We start from the raw sequence: 20,678 nt of genomic DNA on the forward strand, positions 1-20,678 counted from the left end.
TCCAGCAGAAAACCATGCTGTAGGTGAGTTCCCTGTTCCGCAGTCCCCTGCCATGCACTAATTATCTCTCCTTGCTTTCGTGGACACATCTGGGAAGCAGCCAGGGTAGTCTACGAACCAGCTCCTCGACTCAAGCCCCGAAGATACCTCGGCAGAAGAATCTGATGACACCCTAATTGAAGACCCATCACAGTGTTCACCAACACCCTCCAAAAGCACAGAAACACACACCTCGGTGGGACTTAGTTCAGGGTCACAATCTGGTGAGCACATCACACCGTCTGATCCACAGCAGGTGGCAGCAGGGGTTTCTCAGGTTTCTAGCACTCGGAGAACTGCTGGAGGCCAGAAATCTGCCAAGTCCGCTTCAGATGATGAACCTCTGGATTCAGTCCTACCTCAAATGCTGGAATGGCAAAGGCAAGATCAGAAACATAAAGGAAGGGATGTCTGCTGCACTCCTCAAATTGCAAGGCACAATGGAGGATTCCTCTGCCTTCAGTTTGAGGTGATAGTGCTGGCATGCCAACACAGAGGTCAACACTGGTAGGATGGTAGCTTCTATGGAGACCGTGGTCCAGGACATGGATCCTACACTACTGCACGGGCTGAACTCCATCTCTGATGCCATAGTTGGCCTCCAACAGGGTCAACACAATAGGGGTGGAGGGCAGCTCAATCCCACTCCAGCTACCCCTTCTCCTCAAGGAGTCAGCCAGGGGCCACTGGGAATCCATAGGGAGGCCCACCAGCAGCTTGACACCCCGGAGCCTTCCACCCAAGTGACTCTAGGAATATCCAGCTGATCCAAATCCCCTCTTCCTGTGACCCATGCAGCTCCAGCTCAACAGGCTGAGGGGAGTGCAGCTGGCCCACAGCAGGATATCCAAAACTGGCCTGGGCCTTCCAGAGGACGTTGTCAAGGTCATCACAGTCAGAGTGTAGCAGTCAGCAAGCTGCCTCCACCTCCACTATGGATGTCAGGGGGGTTCAAGACATTGCTGCAGGGTTAAGGAGGTTAGGAAGATGTAAATACATCACTTGTGCATTATGTTCACTCTGTTAATAAACTCCTAAGAATGTCTCTTGCCTATGGCTCTTTGTTATAATGAGCTGTTTTTGTGTCACTCACATGTGAAACCTTCATTCCTGCACAAAATAAAGGCAGGTGTCTCACTCCAGGGCCTCTTCCCTGTGCACTGTGTAACCTTCAGACCAAAGTGATGGTCTGGCTTCACACTCACTGGACACATTAGCGATGCCTGCATCTCAATGGTGCTTGTCATTGCTGCCAGAATGTCATGGGCAGATGGCACAGAGTTTCATCATTCTCTGTGTGTTCCTAGCACCTTTGAGGTGGGGCTAGCCCCCCAACTCTTCGGCATCTGTGACCGGTGACGGTGCACTCCCAAAGGGGTCGTGTGCTGAAGGCTGACAAAGCATCAAGTGCATTTAAAGTTTCACAGCTGTGTGTCTATGATATGGCCCTGATCACGGAGTGCAAGCGAACAGCCCTCAGCCTAACAGGAGTCAGACATTCAAAGAGGCAACATGAAGATCTATGGAGTGTCCTCACTGCATGTCGTCATCATCATCATCATCCTCCTCCTCCTCCAAGAATCTAGCGATCATTAGGGCCTCCATTATTTTTCCATGACATGAGTCTGAGCAATGCGGGGTATGTGTGCTGCCATCAGCCACACAGGAATCAAACGTTCACAGATACAAGGTGAAGATGTCAGGACTGTCCTCACTGCATTTCGTCATCATCCTCCATGAATCTTGTGGCTATGAGGGCCTCCCTGGTGTATCTGCCTTGTTTGCCCAGTGCAATGGCCTTATCACTGGCATCCTCGCCTTCGAGGACCTCATCATCTTCATCACTTTCGGCATCCTCCTCATTGGAGGAGGGTTGCAGCTCTTCCATCTCCTCCTCAGCCAGGTCCTCCTGCCACCAACCCCCCATTGCAGCACCAGGTTGTGTAGCACGTAGCAAGCTCAATGGACTGCATTGCAGTGCTCCACCAAACCTATTGAGGCACCAGTACCTTATTTTCAAAATGCTTATAGTTTGCTTCACCAAAGTTTGGGTTGCGGCATGAGCCTCATTATATCATCACTCTGCTGCAGTCTGAGGCCACACAGGTGACATCAGCCACATCTTCTGTGGGTAGCCCTTGGCCCCCGAGGAGCCAACCCTGCTGCCTCTCTGGACCCTGGAAGAAGTCAGGGGTTTGAAACTTGCCTAAGGATCAGGCATGGACGCTCCCTGGAGATTGTGCACAGACCTGTAAAATGCATTTGTGGTGGTTGGACACCAGCTGAAGATTCAGCGAGTGGAGGTCTTTGCGGTTGATGTAGTTGACTCCTTGTAGCTACGGAGATCTGAGCGCCACATGAGTGCAGTCGATGACACCCTGTGCCTGTGGAAAACCAGAGATCTGCACAAATCCCAGCGCTCTTGCTTCCTAATCCCAGTCAGAATACACTTGTGTGTTGAGGCTTGTGAGATCCCGCACAGATCAACCTTGGAACCCTGGAAGGAGCCACTGGCACAAAAATTGAGCACCACAGTCACTTTCATGGCCACTGGCAATAGATACTCTCCATGTCCCTATGGTGCCAAATCCTGCAGGTGTCACATGTGACCAACCAGTACCCAAGACATTCGCAGTCTTTGGCAACACTGGTTCTCAGTCCGGAGCCATTGGTGGCACTTTCATGCTTTTGCATTGCTTGAGTGGGCAGAAAAGCTTCAGAGGCCCAACTCCAAGCACGTCAATGGAGCAACAGCTGAAGGGTCTCAGCTGTGGAAGAATGCTCACTTTTTCCAAGCTTTTCCAAGTGTGTGGCTGCTTCCCTCACATTCCCCCCTACCCTCCACTTGTGCACTTCCTTCAGTCTGTGCTACCTCGCATCCACCCCCCCGCCCTCTCCCCACCCAGCATGTGCTTGTCTACTTCCTTCAGTCTGTGCTGCCTTGATCCCACTCCCTTGACCTGACCAAACCTGACCTGACCCTTGCCCCGGCATTGCACTGAAAGCCAACCAGGAAAAAGCATATTATCCCCCACCACCCGCCATGACGCCTGCTGCCAATAGGTCCGGACAATTCCGCCGAGGTGTTAATAGAATGTTTTCAGGATAATTTCCAAGAACAGCATGTTCTGGAGCCAACCACAGAGTAGACCTATACTAGATCTGGTATTATGCAACAAGGTAGAATTAATTTTAGACCTCATAGCGCAGGCCTCCCTAGGTAGTAGTCAGCATAATATGAATGTTTTACCTTCAGTCTGAGGGAGAGAAATGTGGATCCAAGACTAGTATTTTAAACTTAAATTAGGGCAATTATGAGGGCATGAAAGCAGAGTTAAAACAAACTGCCAAATTAGGTTAAGGGGTAGGTCAATAGAGATGCAGTGCCAGACATTTAAAGGGATATTTCAGAATACACAGAATAGATATATTCCGATGAGAAAAAAAAAACATTTCAAGGGGAGGACCCACCATCTGTGGTTAACTAAGATAGTTAAAGATAGTATCAAATTTAAAGAAAAGCATATAATTGTGCAAGATGGGTGACAGGTCAGAAGGCTGGACAGAATATAAAAAACAGCAAAGAATGACCAAAAGATTAATAAGGAGGGAAAAATTAGAGTGTGGAAGAAAGCTAGCCAGATAGCATGAGTTTCTATAGATATATTAAAAAAAGAGTTAACAAAATTAGTCCTATAGAAAGTGAGTCTGGGGAGTTAATAATGCAAAATAAGGAGATGGCAAATGAATTGAACAAGTATTTTGCATCGGTCTTCACTATAAGGCAGGAGTGGGGAAACATTTTTTTATAAAGGGCCACACTCAGACAAAATCAGTCACAGGCCACCCACACGCACAAAATAAAATTAAGTTGGTTCTAAGAGAGAATACGGAAACGTTCAACTCATCCCCTGCTTTAATGCGTTGTCTGAGTTTGGTTTTCCTTAATGAGCAGCACAGCTTCTGTGTCTCAATCTCAGTACTGCTGAAATTCAGCTCAACTTTTTGCCTGCTTTCCTTTCTCATTCTCTCCCTCTTTTTTCCCAATCTGTCTCACCCCCAAACCAGCCCAGGGCAGTGACTCAACACCCTAAGGCTCTGCCAACTCCCAGTCCAAAGCTGCTCTTGGGCTGGGAGTCTGGACCTCTTCCTCAGTTTGCAGGAACTGAGCCCGCGTGGGACACCAATGGAGCTGGGAGGGCGGTGGTGAGCCGCCGATGGAGCCAAGTGTCCTGTTGCCTTTCTCCCCTGTCCTAGGTTACTCACTATAAAGTTTATAGTCTAGAACTTCCAATTTCTGCGCTGTCCCAACAAGTTCCTCTATCCTGGAAAGGATGGTCTTTCTCTTGTCAGATCCACCTGGGAAATGGAAGTTCTCAGAGTTGAGATCTGAGCACTTAGTACACTGACAGGCCTATTGAAAAGTAGGAAACATATGGGAAGTTATTATAAGTGGATAAAGAATACTAAAGTACTTGCTTGTCTTCTTTCTGTTCCATGATATAAAAGTAACTTTTCCTGTCCTCCTTTATTTTCCACTTCCCCTACAGCACACGTCATTCTGACCAGCCGAATCATGGTTGACGTGGACATCTGTTCTCAGATCTTTCCTATTAAGGCTCTGGAGTTGGCCATCCACTGTGGCTGTCCGGGTTACTCATTTTTCACCACTCAATTGGCAGCTGGAAGCTTCCCGCCCCTCCCCTGCAGTCCTGCTCCTGGATCTCGAGCCTCGCTCTCTGCCCACAGCCTGGGCCTCTGGCCGAGACTCAGGCATCCAAACATGAAACAGGCTGGCCCAGAGTGAAGCACATGGATTGGGGGAGGTGGCGTCAGATTTTGAAATCTCCCTGTGGGCTGGACGAAAAAGTGCAACTGGTGAAATCCGGCCCCTGAACTGAAGGTTCCCAGCCCTGCTATAGAGGATACAAGTAACATCCTAGAAATAGCTGTAAATCAGGAAGTGGTAGGCGGTTGCGTGGGGGGGCTCAGGAAAATTACAATTGTCAGGATAGTGGTACTCAGCAAATTGTTGGAGCTGCGGACTGACCAGTCCTGATGGACTTCATCCTAGGGTCTTAAAATAAATAGCTAGTGAAATAATTGATGTGTTGGTTTTGATTTTCTAAAATTCCCTGGATTCGGGGATGATTCCATTAGATTCGAAAATTGCGAATGTTACTCCTTTACTCAAAAAGGGAGACAGAAACAGGAAACTACAGGCCAGCTAACTTAACAACAGTCATAGGGAAAATTTAGAAGCTACTATTAAAATCATTACAGCAGGACACTTAAGATAAATTCAAGGTAATCATGCAAAGTCATCATGATTTTGAGAGGGGAATTTCATATTTAACCAAATTATTGGAGTTCTTTGAAGAGGTAACATGTGCTGTGGATAAAGGTAGATGTACTGTAGTTAGATTTCCAGAAGGCATTTGATAAGGTGCCACATCAAAGATTACTGCGGAAAATAAAAGCGCATGGTGTAGGGGGTAACATATCGGCATGGATAGAAGATTGGCTAACTAACAGAAAACAGACAGTAGGCATAAATGGGTCATTTTCTGGATGGCAAGGTGTAATGAGCAGTGTTCCATAGGTATCAGTGCTGGGTCCTCAACATTTTACAATTTATGTGAATGACTCGGATGAAGGGACCAAAGGTATGGTTACCACATTTGATGATACAAAGATAGGTAGGAAAGTTAAGTTGTGAAGAGGACATAAGGAGGCTACAAAGGGATATAGATAATTTAGGTGAGTGAGCAAAGATCTGGCAAATGGAGTATAATGTGGAAAAATGTGAAATTGTCCATTTTGGCAGGAAGAATAAAAAATAAGCATATTACCTAAATGGTGAGAGATTGCAGAACTCTGAGGTGCAGAGGGATCTGCGTATCCTAGTGCATGAATCGCAAAAAGTTAGAATGCAGGTACAGCAAGTAATAAGGAAAGCTAATCGAAGGTTATTGTTTACTGTAAGGGGAATTGAATACAAACGTAGAGAGGTTATGCTTCAATCACACAGGGCATTGTTGAGAGCACTGATCTCCTTATTTAACGAAGGATGTAAATGCGTTGAAAGCAGCTCAGAGAAGGTTTACTAGACTAATATCTTAAATGGCCAGGATGTCTTAGAGGAAAGGTTGGACAGGTTAGGCTTGCATCCACTGCAGTTTAGAAGAGAAAGAGGTGATTTGATTGAAATAAATAAGATCCAGAGGGATCTTGACAGGGTGGATTGGAAAGGGCGTTTGCTCTTTGAGGGAGAGAAACTCTCTCCCTCAAAAGGCAGTGGAAGCAGAGTATTTTAAGGCAGAGGTAGATAGATTCTTGATTAGCAAAGGAGTGGAAGGTTTTTGGGAGTAGGGGGAATGTGGATTTTAGGTTATAATCAGTTCAGCCATGATCTTATTGAATGGCGGAGCAGGCTCGAGGGGCCGGGTGGCCTACTCCTGCTCCTAATTCGTATGTTCATTTCTTCAAAGATGGCAGAACAGGTTGATGAGGAAAGAGTATGAAATACTTGCTTTGTAAACAGGAACACTGAATACAGAAACAAAGTAACCTTGTAACCAAGGTAAACATGCTAACCTTTATAATTCTCAGCTTAGGGCTGAGCTACAGTAGTGTGTGCAATTCTTGGCACCACTCTTTGGGAAGGATGTTAAGGCTCCAGAGAGGAGTTCTACCAGGATGCTATAAGGGACAGGGTCTTCAGTGATGTGGGGAAATTGTGAAAGCTGGAATTGTTCTCCTTAAGAGCAGAAAAGTTTACAGGAAGCCAAATAGAGGTGTTCAAAATTAGGAGTTTTGAAAGAGCAAGTAGGAAGAAACAATTTCCTCTGGCCAAAGGGTTGATACCAGAGGCCATACATTGAAAAATGTTGACAAAGAACTAGAGGGAAAATGGGGAGAAATTGTTTCATATGGGATCAGACTCCATGGGAAAATTCAAAAGACATGTATTTGAAGAGAACTAATTTGTAGAGTTTTGAGGAGAAAGCCGGGACTACATTAGACATCTCTTTCAAAGAGTTGGCACAGGCATGATGGGATAAATGGTTCCCTTATGTACTGTTAGATTCTGAGACTTTCCCTACCAGAGATATTAAACTAACTGGCCTGTGATTGCCCATTTTGAAAACAGATATTACATTGTCCTCTTCCTCCCCAGTCCTACTCTAAATAGAACCCTAATGCAGCCAATTTTAACTTGGAGTACATGCGCACGGGCAGGATATGCATCATAAAGGAAATTCCTGGAGTCATTCAGTACTGCAGCACTGCTTCCTGCCAAAGTTGGCTTCTTCTAAACACGCTGTCTCCTGCTGGACTTGCTGTCGGCTTTTGCACCATGCTGGCTTCCTGGTTTAAAAGGGGTCACAGGGTTAGACTTTTACATGTAAATTAGATCTTCAGCTGCCTGGGGAAGGTAGCTGTGCCTGATCTCAAGTTTAAATGGTCGGAGGGGCTGTGGCAGTGGGGGGAATGGGATTGTGTCGCAATTCTACAAATGTCGTTTCCGCTGGGTGAACAGTATTAAAATTGACACTAGAATTTCTAAGTCCTCTGCTAGTGCTTCCCCATTCTCCAATGTATCAAACAGGTTGAGCACTTTACCCTCCCTTAGTTTAGCCAACTTGTTTAATATTTTCCTTTTAATTATCTTATTCCACAGTTAATCAATTCTGGATTTTCCTCCTCCCCAGTACATTTTGCTTTTGTAATCATTGAACTGAAATACTTGTTAAATATTCCTGCCATTTTTTGCCATTCTCTCACCTCACATTTGACTCTTTTAACTGGTAAACTTACAGAATCCAGTAACTCAGTGCATAATACACCAAATATGTAACCGACAATTTTGAGAGATGGTGTACTAATCCTCAGAATTACCAATGTCACTTGCATTGATTGCTAGGACAAAAGAACATATTGCCGTAACTTGCATTCAAATTTTCACTTCTTCTGACCTCCACTCTGCCAGGCAGCATTGCTAACATTGGTTATGTCACGTTGTGTTGGCAATCATGGATGGAAACTTTTGTTTACTTCTCTCATTAAAACTCATAGTTATGCTGTGCTTCTAACTAAAAACAAGTAATTGACTTTAAAAAAAAATTATTTTAAAAAACATTCCAGGTTGTGTTGACAATGCAAAGAGAAAGGAAACGATATTTTAACTTAGCCATTTATTTCTTCAAAATAACAAAAATCATCATTACTTTATTCTCAAGGTGTTCTAACATGGCAGGGGTCTGACATGGTGACTCCTCAGCCTGCTCACGCAGGCCAGCAGTTCATCCTTGACATTGCTAAGTTGAATGGACTTTCCTCTGAAATGGGCAAGATGTGCAACTGAACTTAGCACTAGTTGCTTCTGCATGAAATTCACAAACTTAAAAGCTTGTTCAAAGGAGAAAGTAATTGTTGTCAAATCTAGTCCTTGGTACAGGTGGACAGATTTAGCATCACCACAAATTGTTACAATTGCTGAGCCACAAAACAGCAAGGGCATGAGTGATTTCCTTCTGTTTGTACATGGTACACATGTAGGAAGTCTACAACAGGTTTAGTAAGCAAAGGTTTCTCAGTTGCCATTGATACTCTATAGATCCTGATGGGGCCTCAAGGCAATGACGTCTCCCTGACTGGGGTTCTCCTGCACAATTATACTACTTTACCGTATAAGAAAGAAGCAGAACTGAAACTACAGAAGCTAACCCATTTACCAGTTATATTACTGACTCTCTATTAGCACCACAGACCTGAATTTCTAATTGACAGGCAACTTAGAAAATTTATCTGCAAAAAAAACATGTGAGCAGAATAAAGGTCAATGTCAGAGTCCAGTTTCTTGTCTCTGCAGGACGCTCTGAAAGATTAATTGTCTCTCTTCTTCCTCAGGATAAAACTCCTCTATAAAGTAAATTCCACTGGCTTCAGGAAAGTCAGTTGGCACTCCTGATGTCCCTTTGGACAATATCATAACACACTACTGGTTTATACAAATGCCAAAATAATTAAACTTGCAAAATGAACTTCCAATGGACCATTTCTAGAACTGTAAATTAAAATGTACACTAATCTTCACTGATAAAATTAGCTTTCTCTGGCATGGGTGGATAATGGCAAAGATCACTGCTACTTACTCCATAAAAGAACAGTTGAGAGGTCAGAATGGCTGCCTGAAATAGATGAAGTGCAAGATTACCTGACTAACCTGTGCCACAATGAATTGCAAAGTTTCTACTTGAACTTCTGCAATAGGCTGAATAATTTTATTTTTTGTACGCGCAAGTTGAATAAATACAGGAAATATTTTCAATCTGTGTAGGTGACAACTGCTGCATTGTTTACTGCAGCTGAACTTCATTTGTTCATAATGCAGTCAATTTGCCACAGTTACTCAGTCTGTGTGGAAAACACTTCTACTTTAGTTGAAGCCAAGAATAAAAGAGACCAAAGAAACTGAAATCATCTCCTGTGGGGAGGAAAGATTGGTTGCCGTGCAAAAAAGTGCCTGGTTGCAACATCATCAGCACTTGGAAACAAGGAGTCAGGACACTTGTGGGAAAAAAAATCACCTTTTAAGAATATGAACTCAGAGTTCACTAACAGATGTGGAACTTCAGGTCAATGACCTTACATCAGAACCTCAGAAATAACGGTCAGAAAAGACGTTCAACAAGGGGCACCATCAAAGGTTACTATGTAAAATAAGAGCTCATGGTGTAGCGGATAACATATGAGCATGGAAGGAGGCTTGGCTAGCTAACAGGAAGCAGAGAATAGGGATAAAAGGTCATTTTTGGGTGGGCAAGTTGTACCTAGTGGAGTGCCACAGGCATCAGTGCTGGACTCAACAATGTTTAATTTATATTATGACTTGGATTAAGGGACTGAATATATAGTAGCTAAATTTGCTGATGACACAAAGAAAGGTAGGAAAGCAAGTTGCCAAGAGGACAAAGAGTCTCCAGAGGGATTTAGAAAGGTTAAAAGAATAGGCAAAAATTTTGCAGATGGAATATAATGCGGGAAAATGTGAAATTGTCCAATTTGGAAGGAGAATAAAAAAGCAACGTGTTATTTGAATGGAGAGAGACTGCAGAATTCTGCAGTACAGAAGGATCTCGGTGTCTTGGTACATGAATTACAAAAGGTTGGTATGAAGGTGCAGCACATGGATTAGGAAGGCAAATGGAATGTTGCCATTTATTGCCAGGGGAATGGAGTATAAAAGTACTGAAGTGTTCCTACAGCTGCTCAGGGCCATACATAGGCTGCATCTGGAGCACTGTGCACAGTTTTGGTCTCCTTACTTAAGGAAGGATATAACTGCATTAGAAATAGTTCAGAGAAGATTCACTCGACTGATTCTTGGGAAGAGATTATTTTATAAAGAATGGTTGAGCAGGCTGGGCCTGCATCCATTGGCGTTTAGAGAAATGAGATATGATCTTATAGAAACATAAGATTCTAAGTGGACTTGACAGGGTGGATGCTGAGAGGATGTTTCCCCTTGTGGGGGAGTCCAGAACTAGGGGAGACAGTTTAAAAATTAGGGGATCTTCCATTTAAGACTGGGATGAGGAGAATTATTTTCTGAGGATGGTTAGTCTGTGGAATTTGCTTCCCCAGAAAGCAGTGGAGGCTGGATCATTGAATATATTGAAGGCTAAGTTAGATAAATTTCTGACCAACAAGTAAGGGCTATGGGGGGGAGACAGGAAAATGGAGTTAAGGCCACAGTCAAGTCAGCCATGATATTATCGAATGGCGAAGCAGGCCCGAGGCAATGAATGGCCTATTCCTGCTCCAATTGTGTTGTGTTCTCTCCGCAGATGCTGCCTGACCTGCTGAGTATTTCCATCATTTTCTGTTTTTGTTTCAGATTTCCAGCATCCATAGTACTCTGCTCTTCGATTAGTTCATTAAGTTTTTTTTTTAAATGCATTTGCTGCAAAACCCCCTTTTACTCTCTACGTGTGGTGGAATGCTTTAAATAGTGTTCATTTGAAGAACCAAATGGAACATCCCTGCAACAATAATGCTGCATTATTCCATAAGCTCATAAATGTATATTCAATGAGCTGAAGGCTGCAAAGTACTCTGTTGCTGCTATGTAATATTTTTCCATTACAATTAGCTTTACTGAAAGTATAGGAAACACTAAGACCTTTATTTATTCATGATTTCAAAGGCAATCGTTCTGCTATCTTAATTTGCAGCTGTTAAAATTATACATTTGGTAATGTTTATTATCCTCCTGCCACGTCAATAATTGTCAAGCAGCTTTCAACCAATAATTGTGGATTATTCTTCTGAATAGCCTTCCGCTACTCTGTGACACAACTATACTATACTAATATTATATGATGAATAACAAGAAAAAGAGAACTCTTATCCAAGACTTAAAACTCTATCATAGAAGCATAGGAACATACTGGACTGTTGCTGTCTGCAGTCACCCTGTTCCTCTGCACTCCCGGGCAAGCTTTTACCAGCCTTGGGTTGCAGCCTAGTAGGTTGCGGTGTTGGGATTGTGGGGGTGGGGATGAGAGGTGGTAAAATACAAGGGAGCCACATTGGGACAGCTCCCCAAAGCGATAATGTTGCTGGGCCATTTTACCAGCAGTGGGAAGGCAGTTGCTTCCTACTGGAGGCAGTGACCAATTTAGCCAACTATAGGCCCAACTGAAGGCCATCTTTCTGGCCTGCCAGCAGCTGCAAGGACGCGGCCTCCCTGCAGCTTTTGGGGACGTGGAGGTGGGTGTGTGGGGTGGCATCAGAGCTGGAGGCTCCATGGCCCAAGGAGGGTGCTCCTGGAGGCAAAGGTCACCATCATCGGCCCCAACACCACCACTGGGCAGAATACCCCTCTGATTGCTTAGGCCAGACTGCCTTGTCAAAGCTGAGAGAATAATTTTTGAGCTTCCCTGAGGGGTGCCTCAAAATGGAGACACTCTCTCATTCTTCTTGGCAGCAGCCACCCCTCTCAGTGGTGCTGCCAAGGCTTCAGGTCTGCCAGCCTTCTGGTTTTTCTCTTTTTATTTGTTCTTGAGCTGTGGGCATCACTGGCAAAGCCAGCATTTGTTGTACATCCCCAATTTCCTTTGTGTAGGTGCTGTGAGCTGCTTTTTTAAACCGTTGAAGTCCGTGTGGTGCAGCTATACACACAGTGCTGTTAGGGTGCTCCAGGTTTTTGACCAAGCAACCTTGAAGGAATGGTGAAATAGTTTGAAGTCAGGATGGTGAGTGACTTGGAGGGGAGCTTGCAGGTTGTGGTGTTCCCATGTGTCTGCTGTCCTTGGTTTTTAAGGTGGTAGAAACCGTGGGTTTGGCAGATGTCAAAGGAGCCTTGGCAAATCTCTGAGTGCATCTTAGAAATGATACACTACTGCCACTGTATGCTAATGGTGGAGGGTGTGAATGTTTAAATAGTAGATGGGGTGCCAATCAAGCAGGCAGCTTTATCTTGGAAGATGTTGAGATTTAAGAGTACTGCTGGAGCTGCACTCATTCAGGCAAGCACAGAGTATTCCATCACACTCCTGACTTATGCCTCGTTGATGGTGGACAGGCTTTGGGAAGTCAGAAGATGAGTTACACACCGTAGAATTCCCACCTTCTGACTTGCTTTTGTAGCCATAGCATTTATATGGCTGGTTCAGTTCTGGTCAATGGTAATCCCCAGGATATTGACGGCAGGGAATTCAGCTGTTGAACATTAAGGGGAGATGATTAGCTTCTATCATGTTGGAGATGAACATTGATTGACACTTGAGTGGCTTAAATGTTATTTGCCACTTATCAGCCCAAGCCTGAATGCTGTCCAGGTCTTGCTGCATGCAAGCATGGAGTGCTTCAGTATCTGTGGAATTGAACATTCCCATTTTTGACCTTACGATGGGGTGAAGATTGCTGATGAAGTAGCTGAAGATAGTTAGGTCTAGGATACTACTGTGAGGAACTCCTGCAGCGATGTCGTGGAGCTGAGATATTTTGCCACAAGTGTCTTCCTTTGTGTTAGGTATGCTTCCAATTACTAGGGTTTTCTCTCTTCTTCCCATTGACTCCAATTTTGCTAGGGCTCCTTGATGCCACATTCGGTCAAATGTAATCTGGTGTCAAGGGCAGTCACCCTCAACTCACTTCTGGAATTCAGCTCTTTTTTCCATGTTTAGACCAAGATTGTAATGAGGTTAGAAGCTGAGTGGCCCTGTCTGAACCCAAACTGAGCAGCGGTGAGTAGGTTGTTGCTGAGTAAGTGCTGCTTGACAGTACTGTCGGTTACACTTTCCATCACTTTGCTGATGATTGAGAGTGAGGCAGTAATTGGCCAGATTGGATTCATCCCTTTTTTATGAACAGGGCATACGTGCAACTTTTCACACTGTTGGATAGATGCCATTGTTGCAGCTGTACTGGAGCAACTTAGTTAAGGACATGGCTAGCTCTGGAGGACAAGGATTCCAGCTGGGATGTTGTCAGGGTACATTGTCTTTGCTGTATGAAGTGTTTTCAGCAGTTTCTTGAAATGACGTGGAGTGAATCCAATTGCCTGAAGACTGACATAATTATGGGGACTCCAGGAGGAGGCCAAGATGGATTATCCACTCATCACTTCTGGCTGAAGCTGGTGCAAGTGCTTCAGTCCCATTTTTTGCACTGGCTTGCTGGGAAGCATGGAGAGCCAGCTTACCATCTTTATTTGAACCCAATGGGGTCCAGGCTAAATGTTGGTTTTGTTTGGTTCACAACTTTTTGCACCTTCTTGTTCCTTCTACAGTTCTTTCAAGTGCTAAGAGGTACTACATGCAATTTTTCTGTTAGAAGTCAAACCTTGAGAATTTGAGGGAAATAAAACCAAAATTCGGTAATTGCAGGGTCAATGCATTAACTCATGCTATACCAGTTTATCTCTGGGAATAATTTTAGGGGCAACTTTTAGGTTTAATATTAATAAACCAAAGTTTTAAATATTCATGTGTATTTTATCTACATTTTATCCAGAATACACAGTTTGCCTCAACTCCGCACCCTAATCAGGCTACTGTTAGTTCCGGGTGTCAGCTTGGTAATCAGCACTAGCTGCTTGGTCAGAGGGAGGTTGTGATTGAGCTCATGTTGTTTCCATTTTTGGAATACACTTTCTATCTCACTCTGTCTTGTTAGATATCATATTTTATTAGAAATTAAGAGAAAAAAATTGAAAAAAAACAGAAGAGATTTACAATGTGTTTACAGTAGCCTTAGATTAGTACAATCTCATACATACTTGTTCTCCAGTGTCTCTTTGTATTTCAATCTTGTCTTTTATATCCAATCTGCTGTGTAAAAATAAGCGACATTCACATTACTTACTTGCACAATAAATCTTCCATATAAACTATATTAATGATATTTAATCTAGGTTTGCTATGTACTCTCTAGCTGCTTTTTGCTCATGTATTGAAACACCAGTTTAAAGAAGTTTCAATTTACCAACAAAAATTTCTGGTGAAATCAATCATTTCAACAAACATTCTGAATCATACTGCATAAAAACTTTCAATAGAAATTACTTATTCAGGATTAACAAAAGGTTAACAATTATGTAAAGCAATAACCTACTGTTGCAAAGTACTCAGTTTTAAATCCTAGCTATTATTGAGGTCTGGTGTAATTGAACCAAAGTGATCTGGAATATCTGAACTTGTGCCTGAGGTCTCACTCTTAATCCCATTGATCCAATGCTCTTTTCTGTCTTCATACCACTGTAGCATCTTTTTCATTTTATTTGCTTTCTAGAAGTTACCAATTTTCTTACTTCTTTGTAAGTTCTTTACATTTCTTTCACCCTTGTATGTTTACCTACTGAGTAATTTAGAAAGAAACTGGTTTTCTTCCTCCAAATAACCCATTCAAAAAAAAATAATTTCTGCTGCAGGGAAAAAAGGAAACACTAGAATCATATTCACATTTGTCTAAATATGGCTAACTTTACAACTCATGGGACACATTCCCCTTAAACAACAATAGAAACTTGCTCTGTTTTTATAGGGAGAAAGGATCACTTTTTCATTTCATCTGACGATGGCATATGATCATAAGACAGTGAAAATATTTTGCTGTGTGCTCCGACAACTTCATTTACTATTTAAATCCTCAGTTTCAAGGGGGAAGCTTTAATTCCCCTGACTGGCGGGAGGGGGCAGGAGTGTTAAACTTGCAAAAAATCTGAAAGCTAGCCTCCCCAACTCGCTATGAACTTGCCTACTTCTGGTTTCACCACGGCACATTTGGGGACATCTAGGTGACTGACTCTGAAGAGTCAGGTTAGTCATGTTAATATGTTAGTGAAGCTATGTTTCTCAGATTTCAGCAGCCATTTACATTCAAGGGCTGTGGGCTAGGTTTCCCAGAGCCCGAAAACTCAGCAGCTGGAGGGAGGTGAGAGTTGCCAGATCCAGCAGCCATGTGTATTTCGAGCACTTCTTGTAGTGTAGCAGGTGAAGGATTGTTTTCCCAGCCACCCAAGAAAACCTGCCATGATGTCCCAACCCATCCCTTTTTTGGCAATCTCTTGCCTATGCATAGCAGAAAACCAATTCAAAATCAGTAAGAGAACAAAATTGAATTCATCTCGCATGGATGGTCCTTTTTTGCAAAACTGTTCTTAGACTTGAAAATTGAAAGGCTCAAACCAAGCATCAGTACAAATGATAAGTAAAGGTAGGTAAACCAGACAGTCAGGCATGATGGGATTAGTATAAGAGGAAGTTAAGTATTACTTTCTGAAAGCACAGGAGGTGCATGCTGTACCCAAGTCAATTGCCCTTCATGTTACTGTTACGAATATGCTAAAATTTAAATACAAATGAAGAAGCTATTTGTACAGTGGAGTTCCCGCAAAATATATTAAATAAAAGTAGTGTCTGTTTGATTGTAATGGGCCAGTTATTTAATCCAACATGCTTGCATAAATTTACAAAATAAAAGTAGACATTTTATCCAACAGCAATTATCAAATAGAAAGACATATACAAAACGGTTCCTCAAAAATGCATTCAATGAAATAACAGCAACAGACATTATTAAATGAATTATGGACCAGGCAGGAGTTCAGCCAAGGAGTATTACATTAATTTACACAGCAGCAGAGATTATTAAGTTAACTATATGCAACAGCGCTGCTGAGAAGATTTCTTGAACAAAAATTTTGCAGGTGCAGCCAGCAGTGAGGTCTTTAGAGTAAAGCCAGGAATATTTTCAAATTAATGAATAATTCAGAGAGGGGGATCAAGAAATGTATGAATTAATTTGTATTACCAATGGGAGAAGGACAGGGAACATTTTAAAATTATTTTTTTGTCTTAGCCATAATTGGGGTCTGAAGAGGATGGCCAGGTAAATAACTTGATTTTGTAATCTATTTTATATGTTCCTTTTCTTGGGAATGTAGCCAGCAGAACAGGACTACGATTCATAAATTCTTTTAACTACTGCTCTCTGGAGTGGTATGTCATTGGGAGTAAGGCCTGAGCAGTAGAGCCATTATAAGTAACTGGCAGGGAAAATTTTATAGCCAAAACGCTGGACATCAGACATAGCATTTTCTTTGAAAAAAAATCAGAGTGGAAACAATATTTTTAAGCAAAGCTACCTGCTCCACTGTTCCTGTCAGTGTGACAATATTGACAGGATTTTCAGTGCAATTGCAACATTAAAAGAAGCTTAAAATCATAACAGAAAGTAAGGCTTATGGACAGGAATTGGGCACCACATAAGAGATTTAATATGTCATAGAGTAATTACCTTCAACTTTGTATATCATTAAAAAGTGTTTTAGTTTAGACTTTTTTCAGGATTTTTAAAAACTCAAGCTGATTACTAAGAAATGCCCTTTGGGAAAACAAAGGAGTCATTTTCTGGAAGGGGAAAAGGAGGCTAAAGTCAACTCTTCTTATAGAAAAAAGTGACATGCGGTTAATATAATCCTTCTTTCAAAGGCAACCATTATAATCTTGCTGCATTAGAAATTCAAGACTTCTTTCAGACAAGATACTCAATGCACCAGAGAAATAACTGTAAAGTGATTAGACTGTCAAATATAATTACAGTGGGTGTATAAACCTAGTCCATGTTCACCATGTCTGATTTAAATAATTTATCAACTAGTTGTAATCCACGTCACAGTGACCTAAGAAGAACTGCTCTTATATAAAAACAAAATACTACAGATGCTGGAAATCTAGAACAAAAACAAAATTACCTGGAAAAACTCAGCAGGTCTGACAACATCTGCAGAGAGGGATACAGTTGACGTTTCGAGTCCGAATGACCCTTCATCAGAACTAAGACATATAGAAATGAGATGAAATATAAGCTGGTAGAAGGGGATGGGACAGGAGAGCTCGATAGGGGGCCAGTGATAGGTTCTGGTAATGGGAGGTGGGATTCAAGAATTTTCTAGTGAAATCCAGACAGATCTTTTTCCATCTTTCAGCAAGGAACACATATTCAGTTGCTTGATTGTGTCAGGGTAGCTTTGGTGTGATAGGATCAGTTTCAGTGCTCGTTTCTGAAAGCTTTCAAACTTGTTTATATGCTTTTTGACAAATCTAGCATTCCAAACAGCCCGCCGGCTGTGCCAAAAATTTTATCCTTGGTAACCCCTTTTGCGATCATTTTGAATGTAGATTTCTAATAGTTTAATGCACACTTGTTGTGCAATCTCAGCACTGTCGAAGTTGATTGCGGAGGGGGGAGTGAAATCAGGAAGGCTGCGCATGAAACAGAATTTCAGTGTTGCGCATGTGATTCACCGTTGCCTACTCATTCAGCGAAGATATTGCCCCTTTCATGCAATATACGTCGCCTTGATTACGACACTCCAAGAGGGTCAGGTTATCCACATATTTATAGCAATGAATAGGTGTGGTGATATTAGGCATTGCCTATGATGGCTAAAAATATAATAGGACCTAATTTGGTTCCTTGTAGGACCCTTGGAATCAGTGATATCCGAATGGAAGTACTCAATTCATATCAAACTCATTGTTGTCGATTGATGAGAAAGTCCAAGATCCAGCGCACACATGACTGACTCGCTCCTAATTGAAGGTTGCTCATTGCAATGTTATGATCTACATGGTCAAATGCTTTGCTAAAAATCAACTAGCACTATCGTTGATAACGTTTTCTGTTTGTCAGCACTAATAAAGGAGTTAATGAGAATGAAAAAGCTTGAACACCAAAAGGTATCCTCCAAAAATTAAAATGTAGCCCTCAAGAAAATCTCAAGAGCAGCCCTCGAAAAAAAATTATTTTGATCCCTGCTTTGCAGCCTGCGTCCACCTCACATTTCCACCTAGCCTTGTACCATCAGAAAACTTAGATATATACTCTGTCTCTTCGTCCAAATCACTAATATAGATTGTAAATACTGAGGCCTCAGTACTGATCCTTACCACACTCTACCAGTTACAACCTGCCAACTTGAAAATGCCCAGCTTATGCCTACTCTTTGCTTTGTGTCCATTAACTAATCCTCCATCCATGCTAACATATTAATTCCAACTCCATGAGACCTTATCTTGCCTATTAACCTTATGTGTAGCACCTTATCGAATGCCTTTTGGAAATCCAGGTATTCAACACCTACTTGTTCCCCTTCATCTAGTCTACTAGTTACATCTTCAAAAATCTCTAATAAATTTGTCAAACACAACTTCCCTTTTGTAAAACCCTGTTGACTTTGTCTGATCATTCTTTGATTTTCAAAGTGCATTGTTAAGGCTTCCTTAATTGTAGAATCCAGCACTTTGCTGACGACTGATGTCAGGCTAACTGGGCTGTAATTCCCAGTTTTCTCTCTGCCTTCTTTCCTAAATAGCAGAGTTATATTTGCTAACTTTCAATCTTCTGGGACAATTCTAGAATCTAGGGAATTTTGGTAAATCAGAACCAGTGTGTCCACCATCTCTGCAGCTTTTCAAAACCCTAGGATGTAGACCATCAGGTCCTGGGGATTTTGAGTCCCTTATCTTACTCCAGTGCTTTTTCTCTGCTGATATTAATTACTTTAATTTCCTTACACTTTTGAGCACTTAGGTTACCCTCTATTTCTGGTATACAACTAAGGGCCTCATCCCACTGCTGCTGGAATCGCCATGTGGAAAGCCCGAAAAAGCAAGGGCTCCCAGTGGTGGTGGTGGGGGGGGGGGAAGGTCCCTCATTCAAAGGAACTCAGCACCTGTTCTAGGGACCAGGCATCGGGAATATGTGGGCCTGCCAGGAGCCTGCCCCCTTTCCTTTCTTCTGACCCTCTTCCCCCCTCTCCAGCTGGAGTGCGGGCTCTCTCTGCAACCCTGGCCCATTGACAATCCTAGACCTATGCTGGGTGTGTATTACTGGCAGCTGCCATCACTCCTGATGACGCTGATGGACAATGGAGAGCTGATGGCCTGATTGGCTGGCAGCTTTGGGTGGGTGGGGAGGGGGTAGGGTGTGTGTGTGTGTGGGTGTGGTGATCTCCACCCCGGGGGTCCTAATCCCAGGAAGGCCCTCTACTGACCAGTTGTTGATCTGTTGGAAAACGACACAGCTCGTGTGCTGTGTCAAACCTTTTACCGAGTTCAACAGGAAGGGTGCGGGCATAAGAGCGGTGACAATCCCAGGACAAGGAGGTACTCAGGTCAAAGCCTGGTCTGTAATGGATGATGAGTGGCACATTCCGAGGTCCAAGACTATGTGCTGAGGGCACCACCTGAAAGGCTCAATGGGGAAAGGCCACAGTCTAAGGCCCTCCTGCCATAGTATACAGAGGGGCTGGAAACAGTGCAAACTCCCTCGGGCTGTATGGTTGACATGAACTGAATATTGTAAATATAACCTGTAAATGTAAACATAGTAAGGCAGCTCAGAGTGCTATATACTGTATTGAAAGTAACTGGTTTGTACTGCACCTCACGTAATGTTAAATTTGAACTGTTACGTAATGCACATTTCCAAATTTTATGAATTGAGTATATTTTTGGGAAACAAGTAGAAAGACCTAACATTTTATAATACAACAGAATAAACCTACGTCACACCATGAGGAAAATCTAATTGGTATAAGCAAGAGCACCTTAATCAATATGAAACAAATCTATATTATTTCTTCAGCACATTCACACATTAACCCAACAAACAGTTCTTACATTAAAATGGGAATTGTGTCAAGAGTGTGCACGTACATACGTAAAACCATTTAAACAAATTGATTAATCTGAACAATCTTTCTTCTGTGATTTTAAAAGTTTTTTCTCTTACATTATCATTGTTGCTATTAACAATGTAGAGAGCAAAATTAACCTAGATTAAACGAACACAATCAAGTTCCAACAAGGCAACGCATAGCTGAATTATTCAGATCAGGAGACCTGCAGGTTCAGCCCTGGTTTTTGCCAAGTTAGCCAATCTTCACCAAAATGGTGATAAGACTGCTGCATGTGGTTTTGGTGTCGATTGTTTAGGAAGGAGAGAAATTTTCTGGAAAATTCCTGCATCTTGAAATGTTGTATATGGAGCATGGCTTCAAAGGTGAATGCAACAGAATTGTGCACTGGTGAAATTTCTCTTCATTCTCTTCAATCCCTGAC

General features: G+C 42.5%; 1 protein-coding gene across 16 annotated transcripts in view; it reads right to left on the bottom strand.

The window, feature by feature from the left end:
* LOC121292797 (coiled-coil domain-containing protein 9-like) overlaps positions 1-20,678 on the bottom strand; it is a 272,485-nt gene that overhangs the window by 56,111 nt on the left and 195,696 nt on the right. For 15 of the 16 annotated variants that reach the window (XM_041215198.1, XM_041215205.1, XM_041215202.1 and 12 more), the window contains one exon: positions 14,330-14,381. In XM_041215198.1, the coding sequence (XP_041071132.1) occupies positions 14,330-14,381 (52 nt within the window). The remainder of the gene's footprint in view (positions 1-14,329; positions 14,382-20,678) is intronic. The other variant, XM_041215190.1, reaches the window with a different exon arrangement.

This window comes from Carcharodon carcharias, chromosome 20 (assembly GCF_017639515.1).
Source record: "Carcharodon carcharias isolate sCarCar2 chromosome 20, sCarCar2.pri, whole genome shotgun sequence".
NCBI lineage: Eukaryota > Metazoa > Chordata > Chondrichthyes > Lamniformes > Lamnidae > Carcharodon > Carcharodon carcharias.